Genomic DNA, 21,816 nt, shown 5'->3' with positions numbered 1-21,816 from the left:
AAGAAATGGCGCGAATTGGCAAAACCTCGAATAGCCACTTATATAATACCTTAGTGCACTAAAATACAGGTATACCTATACAGTACGTACTGTGTATGAGAAACTTAAGTCTCAATACTGTACTTATTCGAATGAGGAAGTCTAGAGCTTTCTCAGGTTTCACTATGTTCTTATCATGAACAACCTGCGCCACTTTAGCACTTGCTTAAACAGAATTACGAATTGCTTGTTCATTCTTTCTTATGTACCGCACTGTGGATTCGTTCACATCAAACAACCGAATTAAACGCGGCACCATCCTCAGCCCATTCAATAATTCAACTTTCTTTGTCAGAGTCATCACTGACTTTGCCTTTATGTCATCTGCACTAGCATCAATTAACCTGAAAATATTTCACGGACACAAAAGCTTTTGAGAAGAAGTTTTGCTATAACCACAATTGTGTTCTTGTAAAATACAGAAAACGCAGAATAGAAAATAACAGGGCTTATGGAGCAAAGAAGAGTTAGGTGCAGATTACTCGAAATCGAAAAAAAAATGTAACACTTTACTTGATGGGGGAGAAGGGTGATTTTGAGGTTGATAAAATCGAGCTTCTCTTCAAGTGTTATATCCTTTCTTTTACGATCATCACCGGGAATTCTATCACCAGAACGCTTCTTGTTGATATTCTTCTTTACTATATTCACAGTTAATACAGTAACACAAAATTGGAGAAATAGTAAGCAAAATCGCGTTATAGCAAACAAGCGTTCACGTTATACAAATATCGTTCCTAATTCATAAATCGCGTTAGAGCAAATTCGCGTTATCAAAACACGCATTATAGCAGAACTCACTGTACGACACAAGATGCTAGGTCATGGGTACTGGGTGAGGGCAAACAGAGCGAGATGAGATGCCGCGGGCGCGTGGGGTGACTCGTTGCGGTGAGGGAGAAGGCTCGCATGCTAGCCACCCGAGCCAACAGCTGCTTACTGCGAATCGTCGAAATCGCGAATCTTAAACCCGCAAATGGGAAGGGTTTACTGTATACCATTACTGTACTTTCATAGTTACAGTATTTCATTTTCATCACTATTAGGTTAGAACTATTTGGTCTCATTTTAGGTGATTGTTGGAAAAAGAATTGGGTGTTTGTATTATCATTTAGGTCATTCAGCAATTTTTAGGATTTTAAGTTTTGGAATCCGTAGTTTAGACAATTCTAAGACACTTTTCTTCTATGGCATTTTTCCCACTCATTATTACTTTCAGAGAAAATAGCAATGAATTATTGGAAAATCTTTTGTATTTCAACTAAGTCCTTATTATTGTTACCACCATCTCAGAGAGCTCCCGTGTGTTCGTTTATTGGTTTCTTTGTTCATTACGCATGCGCTAGAGTCTGACACAGGCACAGTTGTTCTTTGGACGTTGATTGGTGAGTATGATTTTGGATCAACCAATCACAGCTCGGTATAGGCCCCCCCGCCAACCCCCCTAAGTCGTAGAAATCAGCCAGGCAGTGCGACCTGTGGATGACGAGGAGGAGGAGGCATAATTATGATGTGGTATACTGTACTTGAGCACGATTATAATGTGGTATTCCTTGACTTTAGCAAAGCCTTCGACAGAGTCCCCAAAGAAAGACTAATATGTAAAATGGAGGCTCATGGAATTGGAGGGGATATTCTAAAATGCATTAGGGCATGGTTACAGGACAGGAAACAGTGAGTAAGCATTAACAGCACTAAATGTGATTGGGGGTAACATCACGAGTGGAGTACCCCAAGGCTCAGTACTTGGACCATTATTATTTATTATATACATAAACGACATAGATATATGCATAGACAGCAACATAAGTAAATTTGCCGATGACAATAAAATAGGGCGTGTAATTAAATCTGCCGAGGACTCCGCAAGATTACAGGAAGATCTAAACAAATTTTTTAAATGGTCTGAAAACTGGCAGATGAAACTTAATGTGAACAACTGTAAAGTACTTAGTCTAGGAGATGTAAACAGAGAAACCAGATATCAGATGAACAACGTTATTATAGAGAAATCCGACTGTGAGAAAGATTTAGGAGTAATGATAAGTAGGAATCTTAAACCAAGTCAACAATGTGTATTTACTCAAAACAAGGCTAACAAGGTACTTGGGTTCAAACAAAGGAGTGTTAGTTACAAGACTAGCAAGGTTATCCTAAAACTACTGTATATCTTGCGCTTGTGAGACCTCACTTGGATTACACAGTTCAGTTCTTGTCACCGTACTACAGAATGGATATAGAATCCCTAGAAAGAATTCAGCGGAAAATGACATGACTAATCCCGGGCATTAGGAACCTTGAGCACAGAGACAAGTTAAAGCATCTTAATTTGCACTCCCTCAAGAGACGTAGAGTGAGGGGCGATATGATCGAGGTGTATAAATGGAAGTCAGGGCTAAACAAAGGTGATACAGTGGGGTATGCTATAACGAACGGATTCTACTACGAATATTCCTATAACAAACGGTTTTACCTATAAAATTGAGAATGCTATAACGAACGAAACTCCTACAACGAACAGTATTTTTTTTTTTTACTAATTTATTGTTTTTTATTACAAGTATTAATGACATTCTTTATTTCAGGAGTTTAGATGCATATTTATGCACTTTTTTACAATTTTTACAATTTTATATTATATTTTTCAGTGTTAAGCGGTTGTATTTGGGGGCCTGGAACGGATTAATCCTATAACGAACGAATGCTATAACGAACAAGGTTCTAGAACCAATTAGAGTCGTTATAGCATACCCGGTACTCAAACTATCCAACCAGGAGCTAACTCGTAGCAATGGTTTTAAATAAGACAAATTTAGATTTAGGCGTGAGATAGGTAAACATTAGTTTGGAAATAGAGTAGTGTTTGAGTGGAACAAGTCACCAAACATCATCATTAACTCAAATATGCTGGATAGCTTCAAACATAGGTTGGATGGATATGAGCAATAGGGGTTGGGTGTAAATGGGACTGCCCAGTACCTGTATGGGCCAATAGGCCCACTGCAGTTTCCTCCATTCTTTGTTCTCATGACCCCAACTCGGGGTCTTCTGAGCCTAATTAACCCTCTCAACCTCGAACAACGCCATTGTGGCGTCGAACATAAATGGGGAAAAACTTACAATCAGCCTCGCGACGCCACCGTGGTGTCCAATAGGTTATATTTTCAAATAACTCAAAACTATTCAGTGAAACCGACTGAACTTAGGACGCTATTTGACAGACGTCATTTTCTTTGTGGGCCTTATCACCTTCCCCGAGATGGTCTCGGTCATTGTGTGTGTGGCGGCGCAGCATGAAGCCAGTGTCACTTTGGCCATTAGAGCGAGAGGAGGGTGTGCTCGGCCCTTTTTATTATTCCATGAGTTTTTGTGTTACATTATTTTCCTTGTACCAACATATTCTACATGCTTTGTTCTTTATTTTGAAATATAGTACATATTAATGAACACCATAATACAAGGAAAATGTGAATGGAAATCCAAATGTCACTAAACATTTTCCTTTTTCAACTTAAACTCGAAAAAAGTTTCATACAATTTTTCAGACCCCAATACAATTAATAAAACAATTCTATAGCAATGAAATGAGCTCTAAAAAAAAATCAAAGTTTTTTCAACAAAAACCTCCGAAGTTAAGCATAAGTTTTCATGCACGTGTGTGTCTCAGGCTCAGAGGCTGAGAGGGTTAAGGTAAGGTTTAGGGTTAGGTTAGGTTAGGTTTTGGATTATTCTGACCTTCATTTCTATTGCAATTTACTACTTTTTTGTGATTTACCCCCACCCAAAACTCCATTTTTTTTTTTGCGATTTTCTCTGAAACTAATCCTGAACGGGAAAATGACATAGATGAAAAGTCTTGAAATTGTCTAAACTACTGATTCCAAAACATAAAACCCTAAGATCGCTGGATGACCGAAACGATAATTTTACCAAGAATTTTCTTTATTGTTAAAACTTGGAGTAAAATTGCAGTTTCGGACATTACACCCAAGTAGTTGAGCAATCTGTTTTTCCAACGGCTTCAACAATTTTAAGTCACTTTTCTTCTATGACGTTTCCGTCACAAATTACCTAAAATTATCTAACCTAACCTCCTACCCAGGGCCCCCCCTGGATCCCCCGGTATATTTAAGTAATTTGCAAGGAAAACGTCATAGCAGAAAAGTGTCTTAAAATTGTCTAAACCATCGGAAAAGCACATTTTTCGGTATTATTTTCTTTACACACCATTCATTCCTACCACTAATCTATTATCATATTCGAATAAGACGTCTAATTATAAGATAATTTTCATCTATCACATTACCGGCGGAAATGTATAATAACAGAGATAGCATATCCAAAATATTTTCTATTTTCTTCCATTAACATCCCGCCATTATCGTCTGCCTCTCCTCCAACACTGCGTGTCTCCTGCGTCTCCTTCATAAACCATCCTGCTCGTGCGTTGCTGTACACGTCAAGCGGCCAATCAAAAGCCTTTTTGATTTTGAAACCAATTAAAATGTTTTTGGGTTTAATTTGCGGTATTTTTGGCCCAATCAAATTCGAGTATTCTTTTTGGTCTCTCACATTTTGAAATTCAAGTTCAGTTCCGACCATGGAAGTCTGCGATGGGTGTCACTTAAAGTATATGGAGCTGATTGCGAGTTTTTGGAAAAAAAAAGAAGAAACTATAGCATTTTTTCGATCGCATAGTGTTCTTCCAACCTCAGTAAAGTGTACTAAGAGCAAGACAGAAAGTAAATATCGCAAAGACCAACATATGTGGCGTTGTGTAAGAATCCCAGAATGCAACGACGAACAAGAACCAGGCCAATAAGATAAGAAATAGGTGATTCCATCTTATGGTGAGTCAGTTAAGTTAGGTTGGGTTAGGTTAGGTTAAGTTTGGTTATTGTTTTTCTAGTGTTTTTTTGTGTATTTTTTAGTCACTTAGCCACTTTTTTCTCGGAAAACGTCAGACGAAAAAAAATCGCTAAAAAACGGCTAATTTCCGCCAAAAAGGAAGGTCATATTCGGTCTGAACACACAAATACACTAGAAAAATATATTTTTAACTTGCTAAAAGTGAATGGTGTGACAAGAAAAATTTACCCATTTTTCAACTAGAGATCCATATTGTCCAAAACTGCAGTTATACTAAAGTGGGTACAAGAATTCCTTTATGTCGGTCCGACTAATTACCCAAATGTACCCAAATGTAGCCGCAATGAAGTCAAATGATGGTCCTACAAGCGTAAATCGGGCTGTGAATCACTTCTCGATTATTATTTGGTGTCATAAAGTCACAGAAAATTGGTAAACTTAATTTAATCTGAGGTGTGTTAGGTTAGGTTAGGTTAGGTACATGCACTCGATCTATTAACTCAGATTAAATTAAGTTTACCAATTTTTTGTGACTTTATGACACCAAATACTAGTCGAGAAGTGATTGGCAGTCCGATTTATTCATCTAGGACCATTATTTGACTTCATTGCGGCTACATTTGGGTAATTAGTCGGACCCTTTGTGTATAGAAATATGATAAAAAGTACATGGATTATTGTGAAACTATAACCAGCTGACAAAGCCGGAAGAACAAATGACAAAAACAATATACAGTACAGTAAAGAAATGAGAAATATAACATGACCATAGAACGGGTAGATTCTCACGTCCTTAATATCACATTATGAATGGCTGAGAAGAGCAATAGACTCTCCTAGTAAACACTGAAGATGTAGGAAATGCAATGCAATTACCTCTGATTCCCTAATAACTACAGTACGTAAATAACTCGACAATGGTAGCATCAACACGACGTGAGACCAGCATGACACCTTTTAACCTGATAAACCACAATAAAATTCAATAAACATTTCATTGAGGTGAAAAGTAACATTCATACTTACCAAATGTGTTTATAAATAATAACAATAAGTCAGAAAACAAAGCTCACAAGTGATGATAGTGAGAATATTGCTCTTCGTGTTTTGAATTTGTGGTTTAAATAAAATTGAGGAATAGAGCGCATGCGCAGTTGGGCATCAGTGGCCTGCGAGAACTGGCGAGATCCTATACACACACACACACACACTTTACTTTTTTTTTCTTTTTTTTTTTACTTTTATTCTCTTCACCACTCATCACCTCGTTAGCCACTTGGGTGATCGGTCACGTCTCTGTTACGCACTGTTGGCAAGTACTGGACATGCACCGGCTCCTGAATGTACCTGAACCCGCTCCAGTGTTGGTCAAGTCTTGTCTTGAAAGAGCTCACACTCGGTGCCGTCACAACACTCTCTGGTAGATTGTTCCAAGAGTTCACAACTCTCACTCCGAAAAAGTTTGCCCTCACAGTTTTCTGGACTTGCGGCTTCTTTAGTCTTGCATACATCCTCCTGTCCTGCTCATCATTTGACCCAACCCACGTCTCGAATTTCTGGGTTTTCTTCTTAACTTTGTCGACCGCCGCGTGGTTCATGTGTAGGGATTCCCTCTTATTTCTAGAGGCACTGGGTTTGGTCTTGGGTATATATTTATCGATCAAATGGGTCACTTTACTAGTTATGATATTCAGCGTAGTGTCTGCGTTCTTGTGCCTTAATGAGTCAGGCCAGTGGATACCCTTCATCTCTTCCCTCATTCCTTTGTAATTTCCCTTGTAATATTTGCACCTTGGCCTGGCCTTATCTTGAACTAGGTAACAGTTAAACCTGAATGACAAAACTATATGGTGACTGGTGCCAACTCGGGCAAGGTGTTCCAGTTTGGCCACCATACCCTCCTCGTTTGTTATGATGAGGTCTAGTGGCTTGGGTGTTTGCTCCCCTTTGTAATGTGTCGGGTCTCTAACATGTTGGAACAGAAAATTATCTCTCAGAGTTTCTACAAAAAGAGTAACAGGGTTATTCAAGTCATTTGGGGTGAACTCGTTTCTGCAGTCGATGTCGCCATAGTTAAAGTCCCCCTTGATTAGGAGGTGGCTAGGGTTGAGCATCGCCGCGTTGCCTATTAAGACTCTTAAGTTCCTTTGATTTAGTGGGCCACAGTTTGGGAATCTGTAGATACACCCGACAATAAGTAAGTCCCTACCCTTTAGTTTAATTTTACACCACTTGGACTCCGTAAATGCCTGGATGAACAAAAGGTCCCCAGTGGTTGGAAAATGGCTTATGTGAGTCCTATCTTCAAGAAAAGCGATCGTCACTCCACGAACAACTATAGACCGGTGAGCCTGACCAGCATAATATGTAAGGTACTTGAGAGTATTATCAGAGATGCCGCGATGGAACATCTACTACGAAATAACCTTGTAAAGGATTGCCAACACGGTTTTATGCCGGGGCGCTCCTACTTAACAAAATTTCTCAAGGTACTGGATATTTGGACCCATATTCTGGAACGGGGTGGTAATGTCGACATTAAATATCTAGATTTTACCAAGGCTTTCGACAGTGTACCGCACGAAAGGCTGAAAATCAAACTGGAAGGGTACGGAATTAAGGGAAATGTCCTAGCGAGTAGCGTGGATAGAAGATTTTCTACAGGACCGCAAGCAGTGTGTGGCGATTAATGGCACGAAATCATCATCTGTACCTGTCACAAGCGGGGTACTACAGGGAAGTGTAATGGGCCCGCTATTGTTTGTTTGTTTCATAAATGACATGCCTGACGTTTTCCACTCCTCCATACAAATGTTTGCGGATGACGCCAAGTTATTTCGGAAAATAAAGAACCAAGCGGACCGTGAAGAGCTGCAGAAGGATCTGTGTGAGCTCCAAGAATGGTTGAAGAAATGGCTGCTGAGATTCAATGTCACGAAGTGTAAGAGGATGCCCCTGGGGCGTACCAACGGTAAGGAGGCGTATCATATGTCCCAACGGGATGAAGAAACTGCACTATTTGAGAGTGAATGTGAGAAGGACCTAAGTTTGTATGTTGACAATGAGCTGAAGTTCTCGGGCCATTGCGAGAAGAAGGTAAATCGGGCAAATAAATTATTAAGTCTTATAAGAAGGTCGTTTAGATATCTAGACCGTCCGTCCTCCGTAACGAACTTCAAGAGTGAAGTGCTTCCCCATCTGGAGTACTGTCACCCGGTCTGGTCCCCGAGATATGCTAGGGACTGTCAGTTGATTGGAAATGTTCAGAGGGCCACCACACTGGTGCCTGCGCTTCGGCACCTCAACTATCCTGAGAGATTAGAGCGCCTAAACTTGCCTAGCTTATACTACAGACGGGCAAGGGGCGACCTATCTGAGGTGTATAAGCATATCACGGGGCACTTCTCAGTCGAGTATCCTTACTTGGAGTTGGCTGACGCTCGCCCCACAAGGGGTCACAGCTCAAGATTGAAGAAGCCGGAGCGAGAGTTGTGAACTCTTGGAACAATTTGCCAGAAAGTGTTGTGACGGCACCGAGTGTAAGCTCTTTCAGGACCAGACTTGACCAACGATGGAGCAGGTTCAGATAAATTCAGGAGCCGGGGCATGCCCAGTTCTTGCCAACAGTGCGTAGCTGACCGATCGCCCAAGCGGTTAACGAGCCGATCAGTGGTGAAGAGGATAAAAGAAAAAAAATATGATGAGGTCCAGTGGCTTGGGTGTTTGCTCCCCTCTGTAATGCGTCGGGTCTTTAACATGTTGGAACAGAAAATTATCTCTCAAAGTTTCTACAAAAAGAGTAACAGGGTTATTTATGTCGTATGGAGAGATGGAGATAGACGGGAATATATGGAGAGATGGAGACAGAGACGGGAACATATGGAGAGATGGAGACACAGAGACGGGAAGATATGGAGAGATCAGATATAGAAATGGAGAAGGGAAGGAACAGATGGAAAGGTACGAAGAAAAGGAATCAGGCAGGAAGGTTTGGAGAAAAGGGGACTGAGACAGAATTGACAAAGACAAAAACGGGAATATACGTACAGATAAACAGAAGAAGAAGCAGAGAAACATTAAAAAAAAAACTGACAGGCAGGTATTCGAGTATGATTATTTTTAGCTCTATCTCCCTGAATAAAAATAAAATACAGAATTCCTTCCATGTATATCACCAAGTATTAACCAAAATTGATCATCAAAGGAAGAATATGATAGATATTAATTCATGAGTGTGTGTGCGCTTGGTATTGCTCAATTGACTAGGTAGAAGAGGTCTGCTGTGCCAACTCCGAGACTCAGCTGATCCCTGGCCTCCATTGGTGTTTCTGCAGCTTGGGGCTTCAACTCTTAAAAGACGAAAATGGCTGCTCGTAGAATTGGTTCAACTGCTATTGACTGGGCGGCCTTTGCTGCTCGTGTTCCTGAAGGTCAAAAGCCCATGTTTAACGCCTTTAAGGGAAAATCTGATGCTTATCTACGAAGGTAAAGTTGTGTAATGGGTTAGGCCGGCAAGATGTGTTATGGTGTTTGGTTACGGAATGTTCTAATATTTTCTACCGGACTTAGCTTGAGGATTCTATTATATGTCAAATTGTTCTATAGTTGGATATGTATAGGTGTGTTGGCCTTTCAGAATGTTCTACTTCAGGAGGTACTTAGAAGTGTAATTACGGTCATTGTTGCATTCGATGGCGTTTTGCTTCACTATAGGCAGTGATTATTTTTCTTTGCTATTTGTTCTGACTGGTCGAGGCTGATGATGCTGATCCTATCGTACTGAAATCATTCACTTGCAACTATAACGTAACGAAACCGGTAAAATTGCAGATTACAGCAACCACAGAATCTGATAAAAAAAAATGTTACCTAACCTGACCTAATCTAACCGAAGGTGTTTATTGTAAGGCATTTTAAGATGTACAGAATAGCTAACACGTTAGCTTTCCCGGACTGTCATTAAAAAATATGACATTGTACTGCGTCTTGGAAAAAACTGTTGTACAACACAGTTTCAGAAAACAATAAAATTAGGAGAACTGTTATTTGGACATAATACGGAAAGAAATAGTTTAGAAAATATACAGAAAGGTATGGAAAGAAAGACAAAAAAGGAAAAAGACTCGGTCAACAGTAAATACGAATAACAAAAAATCAGGCCTTTGTAAAGGAAGTATCTCCAGGACTATACTCACACAAGACGACTAGAGCAGCTGTACACTCGCACCAATAAGTATCAGTGCAGGGTGAGATCGACGACTTCCGAAACGATACGTATACACTGTGATATGTCGGGAAGGTTGGTAAGTAAGTGTATCCTCATAACCACCCCCCCCCCCTCCACTAGGTGTTGCCATATGGCTGACAATCAGTGTGTTTGTTTCCTCTTTTCGGATTGTAGCTTTGTGTCGACTGAATGATGAGCGAGGGTTCGTTCTCGGTGAACGTGGGTATAAAACGGAGGCAATATGAAGCAGTAGAGATCTACACATGCCAGACGACATGGAAACCTCAGAGGGCACACGGGGAGCTATTATTGCCCTTCATAACGAAGGGTTCGGCGTCACAGATATTAGCCGGCGGGTTGGTGTCCACAGGAACACCACTGCACGATGGATTCGGCGATACCTCAAAACTGGTGCTACAGACGACAGGTCTCGGAGCAGCCGTCCACGCAGCACCACCCCTCAGGACGACCAGGTTGAGTGGTTTATTTGGTAGCATAAATTAATGTGGCAATATTCACAAGTATCACAAATAATTTTGTTAAAAGGGAGCTCCTCATACTTCATACTGTCCATTTATCACTTCCCGACCTGATTTATAACGGTTTGTTTCACTTGACCAGGGCTGCCAACATACGACTGGAGCAACTCGCCTTTCCCAATACCTATCGTCACTGGTTTCAAATTGTTCACACTACAGTATGCACCGATACTTTTTGTTGCGAGCGTACATTTCTTCTCTCGCAGCTAGGGGTTTGCATATTTTGATAAGAAATACGACGAATTTTAGGCACGTTTAAGTCTAAATTTATGCACTTACAAAACTGTAATCAACTTGTTTACCCTTATTTAAAATATCTTATGAGTAATGATATTAAAGTTTTAATCATATTTGAGTAATTATCAATATTGTTACACCAAAGTCACCAATGGCTAATGAAATCGGACAGCGCCCACATAAAAAGGGCGGAGCCAAAACAGGTTTCAACTAGGCGCAATCCTTTTCAATTCTTTCATGCCTTACGGTTTGTTTTAGGTCGTATCCAGTATACTACCTTATATAGAATTATTTTTATTATTATATGTATCACAGTTATTTATTGCCTTACATGCCCCAAACTCTTCAATAGTAATCAAAATATTCTCCATTAGCGGCCATGATCCGCATATTTTCAGTGGGAGAAACTCGCTGATTAGTTGTTAGCTATTAGGGTGCCTCTGCCCGCTGCAAACAAACGCCTGATCGAGGTGTTGGCTTTTCCCTCTGAAAGTGTCATGCAGAGAAGTCAACAGCAGCGTCTGGGCAGACAGAATAGCTAATGCGTTAGCTGTTCCGTGCATCTGAAACACCTTACAATAACCACCTCTAATGTAATAAGTAAATTATATAGAAAAAATAGTTCTATCGATTGAGTGTAGTGAATTTCCTGAATTCTGTGGTTGCTGTTTACTGTAATTTTACCACAAAACCTAACCTAACCATGTTTGAAAGTAACCAAATTCGGTAATGTAGGATCAGTGTGATAAAATAAAAGCAGAGGTAAGTACTGTACTGTGTATTTGCAGATTTTTATTGGTGAAATTTGCTTCTTGCTGTCTACTTAGTATGAATTGGGTTTCAAAAATTGAGTACAGTACCGGTAAGTATTTTATGATGCCGGTTTTAGATGAAGTGCTTGTGTAAACCAGGATTGTACTATATACCTTAATACAGCTGTTATGAGTGACTGATTCTGTACCTCACTGACAAAATGTTTTTGTTATATGTGTACTTAGTTATTCAGTTCCCTGTCTGAATTTGCCTTGGTTAATATTGATGACTGACCTGAGGACAAGCCATTTGTTTTACTGTTGACTTTATTTTCATCAGGAGTTCTGATATCATAATCAATTCTTGTGCAAATGCTTTGTTTGGTAGATAATTAGATGCCTAGACGCACAATACTTTGTCTTCTCGGCGGTAATGTGGCGGTGACGTCTCATCCCAGGATGTAAACGGCCAATCATAATGACAAATTTCAAAACACAATGCCGCCCGGGCTTGATCAACGCCGATGTTCAGTGTATGCTTAAGAAACGTTCAGTACGGATGGCTGCTCTCGCGTCCACAAAAAAATTTTAATTACATCTTAACATAGCAAGTTTAATATACTGGGGGGTCCACCCCCTGGCTATGAAGTTAGGTAAGGTTAGGTGGGTTTGTTTGCTTAGGTTGGTCAGGTCTTCTAATAGTGCTTCTGCTGCTTGTTTTTCATATCAACTAAGGTTAGGTTATGTTTAATTTAGAAGTAACAACTTTTTAACACATTTGCACGAACTACGACATTGTGCACTCTATAACACAGTGAAATTGCAGCCTTTTTTAAGTGTCAGTCATCAATAATTACCTTTGCATCTGTTATTTTTTAAGAAATTATGTGACGTTAGGTATAGTTTACATTGAAGTTATATTTACTGTGACATTATTGGGTTAATGGATTTTGATATTTTTGTCTCCTATTGTTCTGTAACCCAAAACCACACATGAAAACGAATTTGTCCTAAATATCACATAAAATTTGTGAAGGTGGCGTACTATATGCACCCGGCTACCCAGTGTTTTGTTCTAAATCATAAAAACGTGATTCTTAGGTTTGATGTCATTTATAAAACAGTTACACTTGACAACCATTGTATGCCATTAGCTTTCTTACCTTGTAGAAATGAAAAAAAAGTTTACATGACATATGTATTAGATCATATCACTTAACGATTACTGTATTTATATCTGGGAGGCAAAGTGGACAAGGTCCCGGTATTCACCATGTTACCGGTAATTTCTCTACAAAGGTTCAGACAAGATATACTTTGTTATTTTAGAAGTTTAAAATACAAGATAATTGTTGTATTTTAGGTTAGTTTTGGTTAGGTTAGGCTTATGGATGTCGGTGGCATCTCATAAGCATACCCGAGACAAAAATCATTAAAAATATTACTGAAAAAATACTCTTCGTGCACTTCTCTTGGGGAGAAATTCTGAAGTTGGTGCTAAGTGCATGGTATGGTTGTCAGTTACATTTTGCAGTACAGTATTACCTAACTTTATTTTTACTGTTATATCTTGCTCACACAAGGATCCTACATATGGTTTCTGATTGCAGAGTTTTATCACTTCCTGAGACTACCCCCAAGATAAACTTCGATGCTTATAAAGCGCGTATTACAGTTCCTGGCATGGTTGAACAATTCCAGAAACAATATGAGGCCTTGGAAGTTCCCTACCCAGCTGACACTGTTTCTGTACAGATAACAGAAGTTGAGACAAAGGCTGTAAGTTCTACAATATTTATGCTCCTCTGTTTCTAATTATCATTTATACTTAGAAAATAATGCTAAACTGTGCTATACATCTTTAATTGACCATTTCTTTTACTATTAATTTCTGACCAGCTCATATAAACAGGTAAAATCAGTTTCAAAGTACAGTATCAATCATTCAAAGTACCGTCCTCATATCTAAGGGTTGGCGACTACAGCCCTCAACTCTAAACATTCTCGGGCTGTTTTTACCAATCGTTCAAGGATTTGTATGTCTTTGGGGACCCAGTTTTTAATTTAATTCATCCATCTCAGTCTGTGCCTTTCCTGGCTCTCCTACCCTCAGCTTTGCCCATTTATATTTGTTATTTCCCCTCATCCATAATTATATGACCAAAGTATCTCATATTTATTTTTCTGGACATTTCAAGTATTTTCTCTTGATTTTTCTGATCTTAGTACTGTATTTCAAAGTATAGTACATTATTAACATGTTAAGATATTCATGGACATATTGTTCTGGAAATGTTGCATTATTTTCAGTATTGCTGCGTGTTAGATTAACCTGGGAGCCTCACTGTTTAACCGGAACCTGTGACATTGGAAGTCTGGGTTATGCAGTGATTTGCCAACTTAAGGTTTTCTCTTGCCTTTTTTGAGGGGTGAGGGGATTGCAGCAAAAGAGGAGGATAATCTATGGATTGTCTGAGCCAAATCCTCGCAGCTTTAGCAGCATTTACCTGGTATACTTTAGTTGTTCCTCAGCGGCTTGGTTATAAAATGGGTTTTCAGGATTAAACCTCCATAATTACTTGCCCTCTGGCAAATGGTTAAAAAAATTAATCCAATCATCTTGTACTGTAATATGAAACTTTCTTGTGATAATCAGTTATCAAAGAATAAAACTTGTTTTAAAGGACAGTTTTCTGTAAATATTATTTAATATTTACACAATGTGGCAGTGTTAATATCTATTGCTTGCAGGCTTTGTACTGTGCTATTTTCAGAAGTTAAACAGCATTACTGAGTTCACAGTTGTACCTTAATTGGCCAGTCCTCAAAAGTGAATCATGCTCTTCTGAGCCCCCATAATGTCAAATCTATAATGCTATCAGCAAACAGTGGGGGTTCACATTAAATTGCTGATCTTTGTACTTCACATTTTATTTTGTAAAAGTTTTAATCTGTGATGACAGTAAACGTAAGTTTCCAAAACTTTTAATCATAATGCCCCGAGCAACATAAGACCTGTTGGACCCCCATGCGGACATATTTGGGCAAAAAAAAACATTGTTTTTAAAAATCCACATTTGAAAACTGGTATTTCAGGTGTAAAATTAGTGGTCACTCTACAGTAAGTGTACTGTTGTAGCTGGCATGCACTGGGTCCCTTACGGCCATACCTCGCTGAGGACGTGGCTGAGAGTGGGGAGGGGAGAGTGAGTGCCATCGTCTGTATCACTGTCCTCACCGCTGGCTGCCTCAGCAAACTTGAAATCATCTGGGTCTGTTTCCTCTCCATCACGGTCTTTGTCACCCAATACTATATCAATGTTACTCAAATCGGGCTACTCTTGATGAATAGCACTACTGTCAAGGGTGTGGAAGACGAGGTGGGTCATGAGACGTTGGAGGACTCGTGCATCCATTATGATAGCTGGTGGGTTACTGGACCACAAGACTCGAGACAAAGATTGTTTGACTCAAGTTGATAAGCAAATAAATATCCCACGCAGAGTATTTCGTCCCGCCTGGACATTCAAAGATGCCGCAAAACTTAAGAACATTTAGGAATGTCACCCGGGGTCACCTTCGTGAATGTAGAGGAACGTGGCCCTGGCTTTATAAGTTAAAGGGCGGATATATATACGTGCACTCTCTGCCCAGGATGGGGGATACAATATTTTGCAATGTAGAAAATGGGGCAAATTTCTTTTAAGATAATGTTGTTCAAATACGTACTTGTAGAACACACCCGAATTGAGATAATTGTTGTAATTATTTTTTGCAACATTTGAAAGCTGTACCTTTTTTCTACAAATTCACGTTTAGTCAATAAATACGAGAAATCACGAGTTGAACAAGGAGTAGCACATGTTTTTCTGGTTCTAGAGTGAACCACCAATGTCATCATAGTAACCAGACAACAGCATAGTTACAAACGCACCCAAACATTGGCACGAAAAACACAATCATATGATGTCCACCACCCTTACGCATTTTTCTCTCAAATGTCATATGATGTCCGCTGCCCTTTAAGGGTTAAGTATTGAGGCTGCACATTGGAAAACACTTTGGTAATGTAATATTCACAGTACATTATATACAGTACCGTACTATTCATCTGTGTTCTGTCTAGGAAAATTTATAGTTGTGAATTTAAATATTGTACTGGCATGTGCTGAGCACATTAAATATTTCCTTAAAATCTTATGAAATGATCCCCTTGCCTATAATCCATGGGGTCCTTCATTTTCAAAACATATGGAAAATTCCGTAATTACCCTAATCGATTAGACTTGCACATTCAATCAAACTTGCCTTTTTTCTCTATCTTATCCAGGATAGAGGCCTAGTTCATCACTTTTTTCAGTAGAGTATTTAAGTTAAAGTGGAAGAAACTGATTATTGGGACCTTGTGATTGAGAGGTCTTGATTTTTGTAAGCACAAGTCTTATGTTTGGAGTTTCATTTTCAGTTTTTACTACTTTTACCAGGCAGCTGAAGTTGAAGTCTTCATCAAAGAAAGTGAAGCTCGTATTGCCAAGCTGAAAGAAGAACTTGTTCAATGGGAAAAGATGATTCCATTCAACCAGATGACCTTGGAGGAATTTGTGGAACAGTTTCCTGACAAGGTAACAATATTTTTATTCGAATTAATGGTATGGTGTAGGATTATTATTAGCATAAACCGAAAGTTGCTATTTCTCAAAATCAATTCCTAGATTTCTCTCCAATTATCATTGACTTTGGTGCACTCACTTCAGCTGAGTGGATACATTTCTCCCAACCTGAGTCACCACCTTACGCACAAAGGAAGTCACTGAGTGAGGGGCCCCAGCTGCAGATTGAGTACCTAGCTTTACAATTTAGGAGTGAAATGCTGTAGAGTGCATTGCTGGCTTTTGTTCCAGGGGCATTGGTTTCAATGTGTTTTATCTGCATTACTTTTAAAGGGCCATCAGGCTTATTGGATCCACTTTCACTTTAATCAGTGGTGGATGGCTTTGACACACAACACAAGCATATTCACTTGAATCAGATTTTATTGTTTGGCACTCTTTCTGTGGGGAGTAAAATAAAAATCTCTGTATGAGAAGAGATATTTTCAGGGTAATGGGGTGTAGTAAAGTAAATTCCAGCTAAATTGGGGGAAGGGGATATGAATTTTGTGAATTTCCAATCTTGAGGAATGTGATAAGTTGTCCATTTGATCCTAAGTACTGTATAGTCAAAGAACAACATTGCTTCCAAGTGACTGTGTTTAAGCTTTTGCCCAGAAGTTAAAGAAATAGTAGATTTATTTACCGAGGTAACCGGAAGTGAGGAATATGTTGTGCAAGCTTTGTAGCGTTGAAACTTTAGCTTCTCCCAGACCACCTTTGAAGGGTTAGTTACAATGCAAAAGTTGTACTAATTACCTTTTAAATGCCAGCCATCAGTATTAGAAATTAGTATGGGATGGAATCCAAATACTTTTTGGGTGTAATGCACGAGTTTCCTTTAACCAACATGCCCATGAAATTGGATTTCCAGGGTAAATCCTTTACTGTATATGTGAGAAGCTGTTGCCTACAAATTTGTGACTTTTCAGGCAATCAACTTGGAGAACCCAACCCTGTGGCCACACACTCCTGAGGAACAGCCTGGTTATGTAGCAAAGGAAGTTGCTGAGGCATAAGGTGAACTGCATCTGCAGTCTTTTATAGGTTGACATTTCTTTGAATTTAGTAACCATGTTCAGAAATCTTTTTCCATAAAACATCCTAATGTTGTAAATACTTCCATATGTATATGTTCTTTTTATTCAGGAAATCCACAAAATAAAATATGTACCATCCAGGTTTATTTTTATAACCAAATGTTTTTTGCTCAAAAGAGGATTACTGTATCTGAAAAATGTGCTCTTTCTACAGACACCATGATTACTCATTTCATAGCTTTTATATTAAAATGTTAGCATGTCTCGTACTTTGCTTACAGTGCAGTTTACCCTTAAGAACACTTAGTATAACACTCATTTTTTTTATTTATATTGCAAGAATGGCTGAAATCTATAGAATTATTTAAAATTGTGGGAGACCATGCAACACTTAATGCTCATGTCTTTCTCTGAGCTGTCCATTCGGTGAACGAAAGTGATGTAAACTGATTACTGGTCAGCTAATCAAGTTATGAATGCTTTTCACAGATATGTGTGAGTGCGGTGCAGTGCATTTTTATCAGCCCTTGCTGAATAATGTAACATTTGTGTGGGAATGTGCATACAACTTCCCAGGGGCTGAAATTAGCATTAATAGTGTCAGAATAGTTTTCCAATGGGGATGTGATTATATATATATATATATATACATACATACATATATACATACACACACACACACACACACACAGTGGTCCCTCGGTTAACGAATTCCTTACGAATTTTTCCCAACATGTTTTCGTCTGCTTTCGGCTGCTCACCAGCTGTAGTATTAGTCCGCCAATACAGTAATCAGTTTTAGGGCTTAAATTCGTTACCATTTGAGGAAATATCAAGAAAGTTGTACTCTTCAATAATTTTCCAAATCTTTAGTCATTTTAACAATTATTTAACATAATTGAAGTACAGGGAACTAGTTCTTAGCGTGCCAAACAGCCACTTGACTCGCCCAGAATGGCGTCAGTTTGTGTCCCTGCTCAGTGGAGGAAGCATCTTGCTTGAGACTCTTGAACATCAACTATATTTACATTTTTACAGTACAATTATTGGTCATTCTGAAGTTTATTTTACATATTGACAATATATAATGCAGTGCAGTGTTGATTTAAAGAAAATAATCTTGAATTACATAAAGTGAACTAAAATTTTATGGGTGAAATGGCTACATAAGCATGGGGTGACTTCTCTTCTCCCATCTCCACCCCCATTCTAATCATCATCATCATCATCATCAACCAGGGGCCTTCTACATACACACCTCAAAGTAAGTGTACTTTACTGCATTTATTTTTAGTTTGTAATTTTCGGTGAGCTGGAACCAATTTCCCAAAATCCCATTGAAACAATGGTTTCGGTTAACGAACGACCTTCTGGAACGAATTGTTTGTTAACCGAGGGACCACTGTATATATATTGGGGGAGGGCGTGGTATGACCATGAGAGAAATGTTTGACAATAAATAACAATAATTAATTGAACCTCCAGGGTCGATGGGTTTGCCGCACTAGGACGATGAGCCGGTATACTGAGTATAGTGGCCACACACTACAGTACATGTTCATGCATTACATCATATACTCTACAGTATTTCTCATTAGCTGAATATTGTTTGGTTTGCATTCTATTCTTCGATTCTGTAGTATTTCATTGACCAAAGGTCAATGACAAATACAATGCCACTATTAGAAACATTTTAATATGCCCCTCCACCCTATCAATCCATTTGATCCACCCTCCTCCACCACCACTGGCAGGGGAGGGGCCAAGTATTTTTCAATATAACTAAGTTTCTATACTCATTTTACTTTCTGATCACAATTTATTTTATAACCCATGTCATATTTCACAGTTGTATAGGCAATTCAGTAGGGCATGTTTGTGTCTCCAGGAGGTCAGGGCTGTAGGGCATGTCTGTGCCCCCCAGGAGGTCAGGGTTGTAAGGCATGTGTGTACCCCAGGAGGTCAGGGCTGTAAGGCATGTGTGTCCCCCAAGAGGTCAGGGCTGTAGGGCATTGTGTGTGTCCCGAAGGAGGTCAAGGCTGTAGGGCATGTGTGTTCCCAGGAGGTCAGGGCTGTAGGGCATGTGTGTGTGTTCCCCAGGGGGACCCTATTATGTGTAGGAACTTAAAACTCTCCAGCAGTAGGTATAGAAGCATGTTAAAGCAGGAAGAAAATAAGAGGAAATTTTTGTTAAAGAAACATTTAGAATCAAAGAAAACAAAGTGAGGAACTAGCTCAAAAATCAAGGAAGAGCAGAGAAGCCTTCTAGCAACAAAAACAGAAGCATTTACTCTCCCTGAAAAACTAGCTGATGCAATTAAAACTAAGAATAAAACAAAACCAAATGAGTGAACATTACATGGGAAAGAAAACTTAATATTTTGTTTGTATATATCATAGAACAGCTTATTTTTCTTATTTTAGTACTGAATCATTTTGTATTGTACTCACTGATGGATGGATGTGGTGGAGTGAGTGTGTGGTGGGTAGTGGAGCGGAGGAGGAGGGTGGCTCCACCTCCTGCTCTGACTGGTGTTCCTCCGCTGCTGTTTGCTCCTCCTTGCTTGCAGGCTGTTGTGAAGATGCTGCTTCTGCCTACCGGCGACAAAAAAAGAATCCGGCGTTGACTGCTTAGTGCTGCTCTGCATTTTCTCCTTGTAGATCTCATTATAGCAACTAAGAGTTTCTTCCATGTTGTGTACAATCTTTGAGCTACGTTTTCTGTTTGGGTTGTCATCAATGAAGATTTGCATTGCTTGCTGGATCATGTTGAATGCTTCTGCCATCCTCTTGTTAGTTAGCGTTCGTTGTGGTTCTTCTTCGTCGTCATCGTCTTGAGCGGCACTGTGTTCTGTTAGCAGTTGCAGATCTTCATTAGTAAGCTTTTCTGTATGGGATGCCAGGACTTGCTCAATATCCTCGGACTCCAACTTATGAAAGCCTGCCTGTCTAGCCAAGCTGAGGATATCCCTATTCGCAGATGGGACTAAGTCCGTGAATCCTGTAAAACTGTTCACACGCTCGGGCCATAATTTATGCCACACACCATTCACGCAACTTTCTGAAACTTCTTCCCATGCCTTGCCCATGTTGTCGATTGCATGAAGAATGTTGAAGCCGTGCCATTATTCTCGGATCGTAGGTTTATTTTCTCCGTCAGTAGCCTTGAGCAGCTGGGCCATGGTACACTGTACATAATACGCCTTGAATGTGGCGATAACACCTTGGTCCATAGGCTGCATCAGTGCTGTCGTGCTGGGAGACAGGAATACAACTCAAACATTGTCATGTAAATCGTCGAAACTAGGAGGATGCACTGGAGCATTGTCAATTACAAGAATTTTTGAAGTCCAGGTTCTCCTTGGCACAATAATCCTTCGGTGCAGGGATGGCGTACACATTTAACCACTGGCTAAATATGGCGCTGGATATCCATGCCTTCTTATTTGCCTTGTAGATGACAGGAAGGTGATCCTTAGAGTAACCTTTCAGATCACGTGGGTTGGCAACGATAGAAATTAACATAGGCTTCAGCTTGAAGTCGCCAGCAGTGTCAAGCGGTCTTTTGCCGCTTTAAAACCTGGTGCTTTTTTTTCTTCCTTGGAGATATAGATTCTTTTGGGCATCCTCTTCCAAAAGAGATCAGTCTCATCCACATTGAAGACTTGCTTCGCTGAGTAGCCTCCTTCCTCGATAATGATTTTGAACTCCGGCAGGAATATCTCGGTAGCAATCATATCTGAACTAGCAGCTTCACCAGTCATCCTAATATTATGGAAGTTATAACGATGCTTAAAACATTGAAACCATCCTCGGCTGGCCGTAAAGGTCTCATCCTTTGATCTTTCACCCTCTACTGCCTTTAAGTCGTCAAACAAGGATTTTGCTTTATGCTGGATAACCATAAGGCTTACAGGGGCATTGCGTTGATTCTGGTCCTCCATCCACTTAGCCAGCATCTTTTCAATCACGGAACTTTGAGCACAACTTGGTCCTTGTTGCACTCAGAGAAGTGCCACTTCCAGCACTAGCCTTAATCTTGTCCGTGCTGGTCCAGATAGTACGCGCTGTTGTGGGGGGTTAGACCTAGCACAGCAGCAATGTCCACCGCACGATTGCCTTTCTCAAAACGATTTAAAACCTCCATTTTCGTAGCAAGGCTAATGGTCTTACGTTGCTTCTTCACAACACTAGCATCAGTAGCACTTGATGGGCGCTTGGAAGCCATTTCGAATGGTTAGAATACAGTATTAAGAGCAAAAAACTTAAACACATACGAACGCTGTGGAAGCCTAACAAAGACTGGCGACGCTGTGATGTTCCGAGAGTGAGAGCATGGCGTGCCAAGATGAGAGGGTGATGAACCGTACAAAGTAGTCCGTGACGACATTATACTGAATCGGCAGGACGTTATCCGAATCATGGGTATCTAAAGAGGACTTTCTGTACTAAACAATTTCAAGT

The 21,816-nt window shown here is 39.8% G+C and overlaps 2 protein-coding genes across 5 annotated transcripts in view; one reads left to right on the top strand and one right to left on the bottom strand.

The window, feature by feature from the left end:
• LOC121873291 overlaps window positions 1-6,046 on the bottom strand; it is a 35,805-nt gene extending 29,759 nt beyond the window's left edge. The window contains exon 1 of one of the 4 annotated variants that reach the window (XM_042376756.1): window positions 5,935-6,046. The gene's annotated coding sequence lies outside the window, so the exon portion shown is untranslated. Of the gene's footprint in view, window positions 1-1,321; window positions 1,473-5,784; window positions 5,865-5,934 lie in introns of those variants that run through there. The other 3 variants (XM_042376753.1, XM_042376755.1, XM_042376754.1) reach the window with 3 other exon arrangements.
• Window positions 6,047-9,185: 3,139 nt separating this feature from the next.
• On the top strand, window positions 9,186-17,490 carry LOC121873290 (ATP synthase subunit d, mitochondrial-like). The gene is made up of 4 exons (XM_042376752.1): window positions 9,186-9,393; window positions 13,274-13,442; window positions 16,148-16,285; window positions 17,245-17,490. Exons 1-4 carry the CDS (start codon window positions 9,272-9,274, stop codon window positions 17,329-17,331), a joined length of 516 nt encoding a protein of 171 aa, XP_042232686.1. The 5' UTR covers window positions 9,186-9,271; the 3' UTR covers window positions 17,332-17,490.
• The last annotated feature ends 4,326 nt before the right edge of the window (window positions 17,491-21,816 follow it).

The sequence above is a fragment of the Homarus americanus genome, unplaced genomic scaffold (assembly GCF_018991925.1).
Source record: "Homarus americanus isolate GMGI-L3 unplaced genomic scaffold, GMGI_Hamer_2.0 scaffold32929, whole genome shotgun sequence".
In the NCBI taxonomy this organism is placed as follows: domain Eukaryota; kingdom Metazoa; phylum Arthropoda; class Malacostraca; order Decapoda; family Nephropidae; genus Homarus; species Homarus americanus.
The sequence above is the reverse complement of the archived record's forward strand: the minus strand, read 5'-3'. Positions and strand labels throughout refer to the sequence as shown.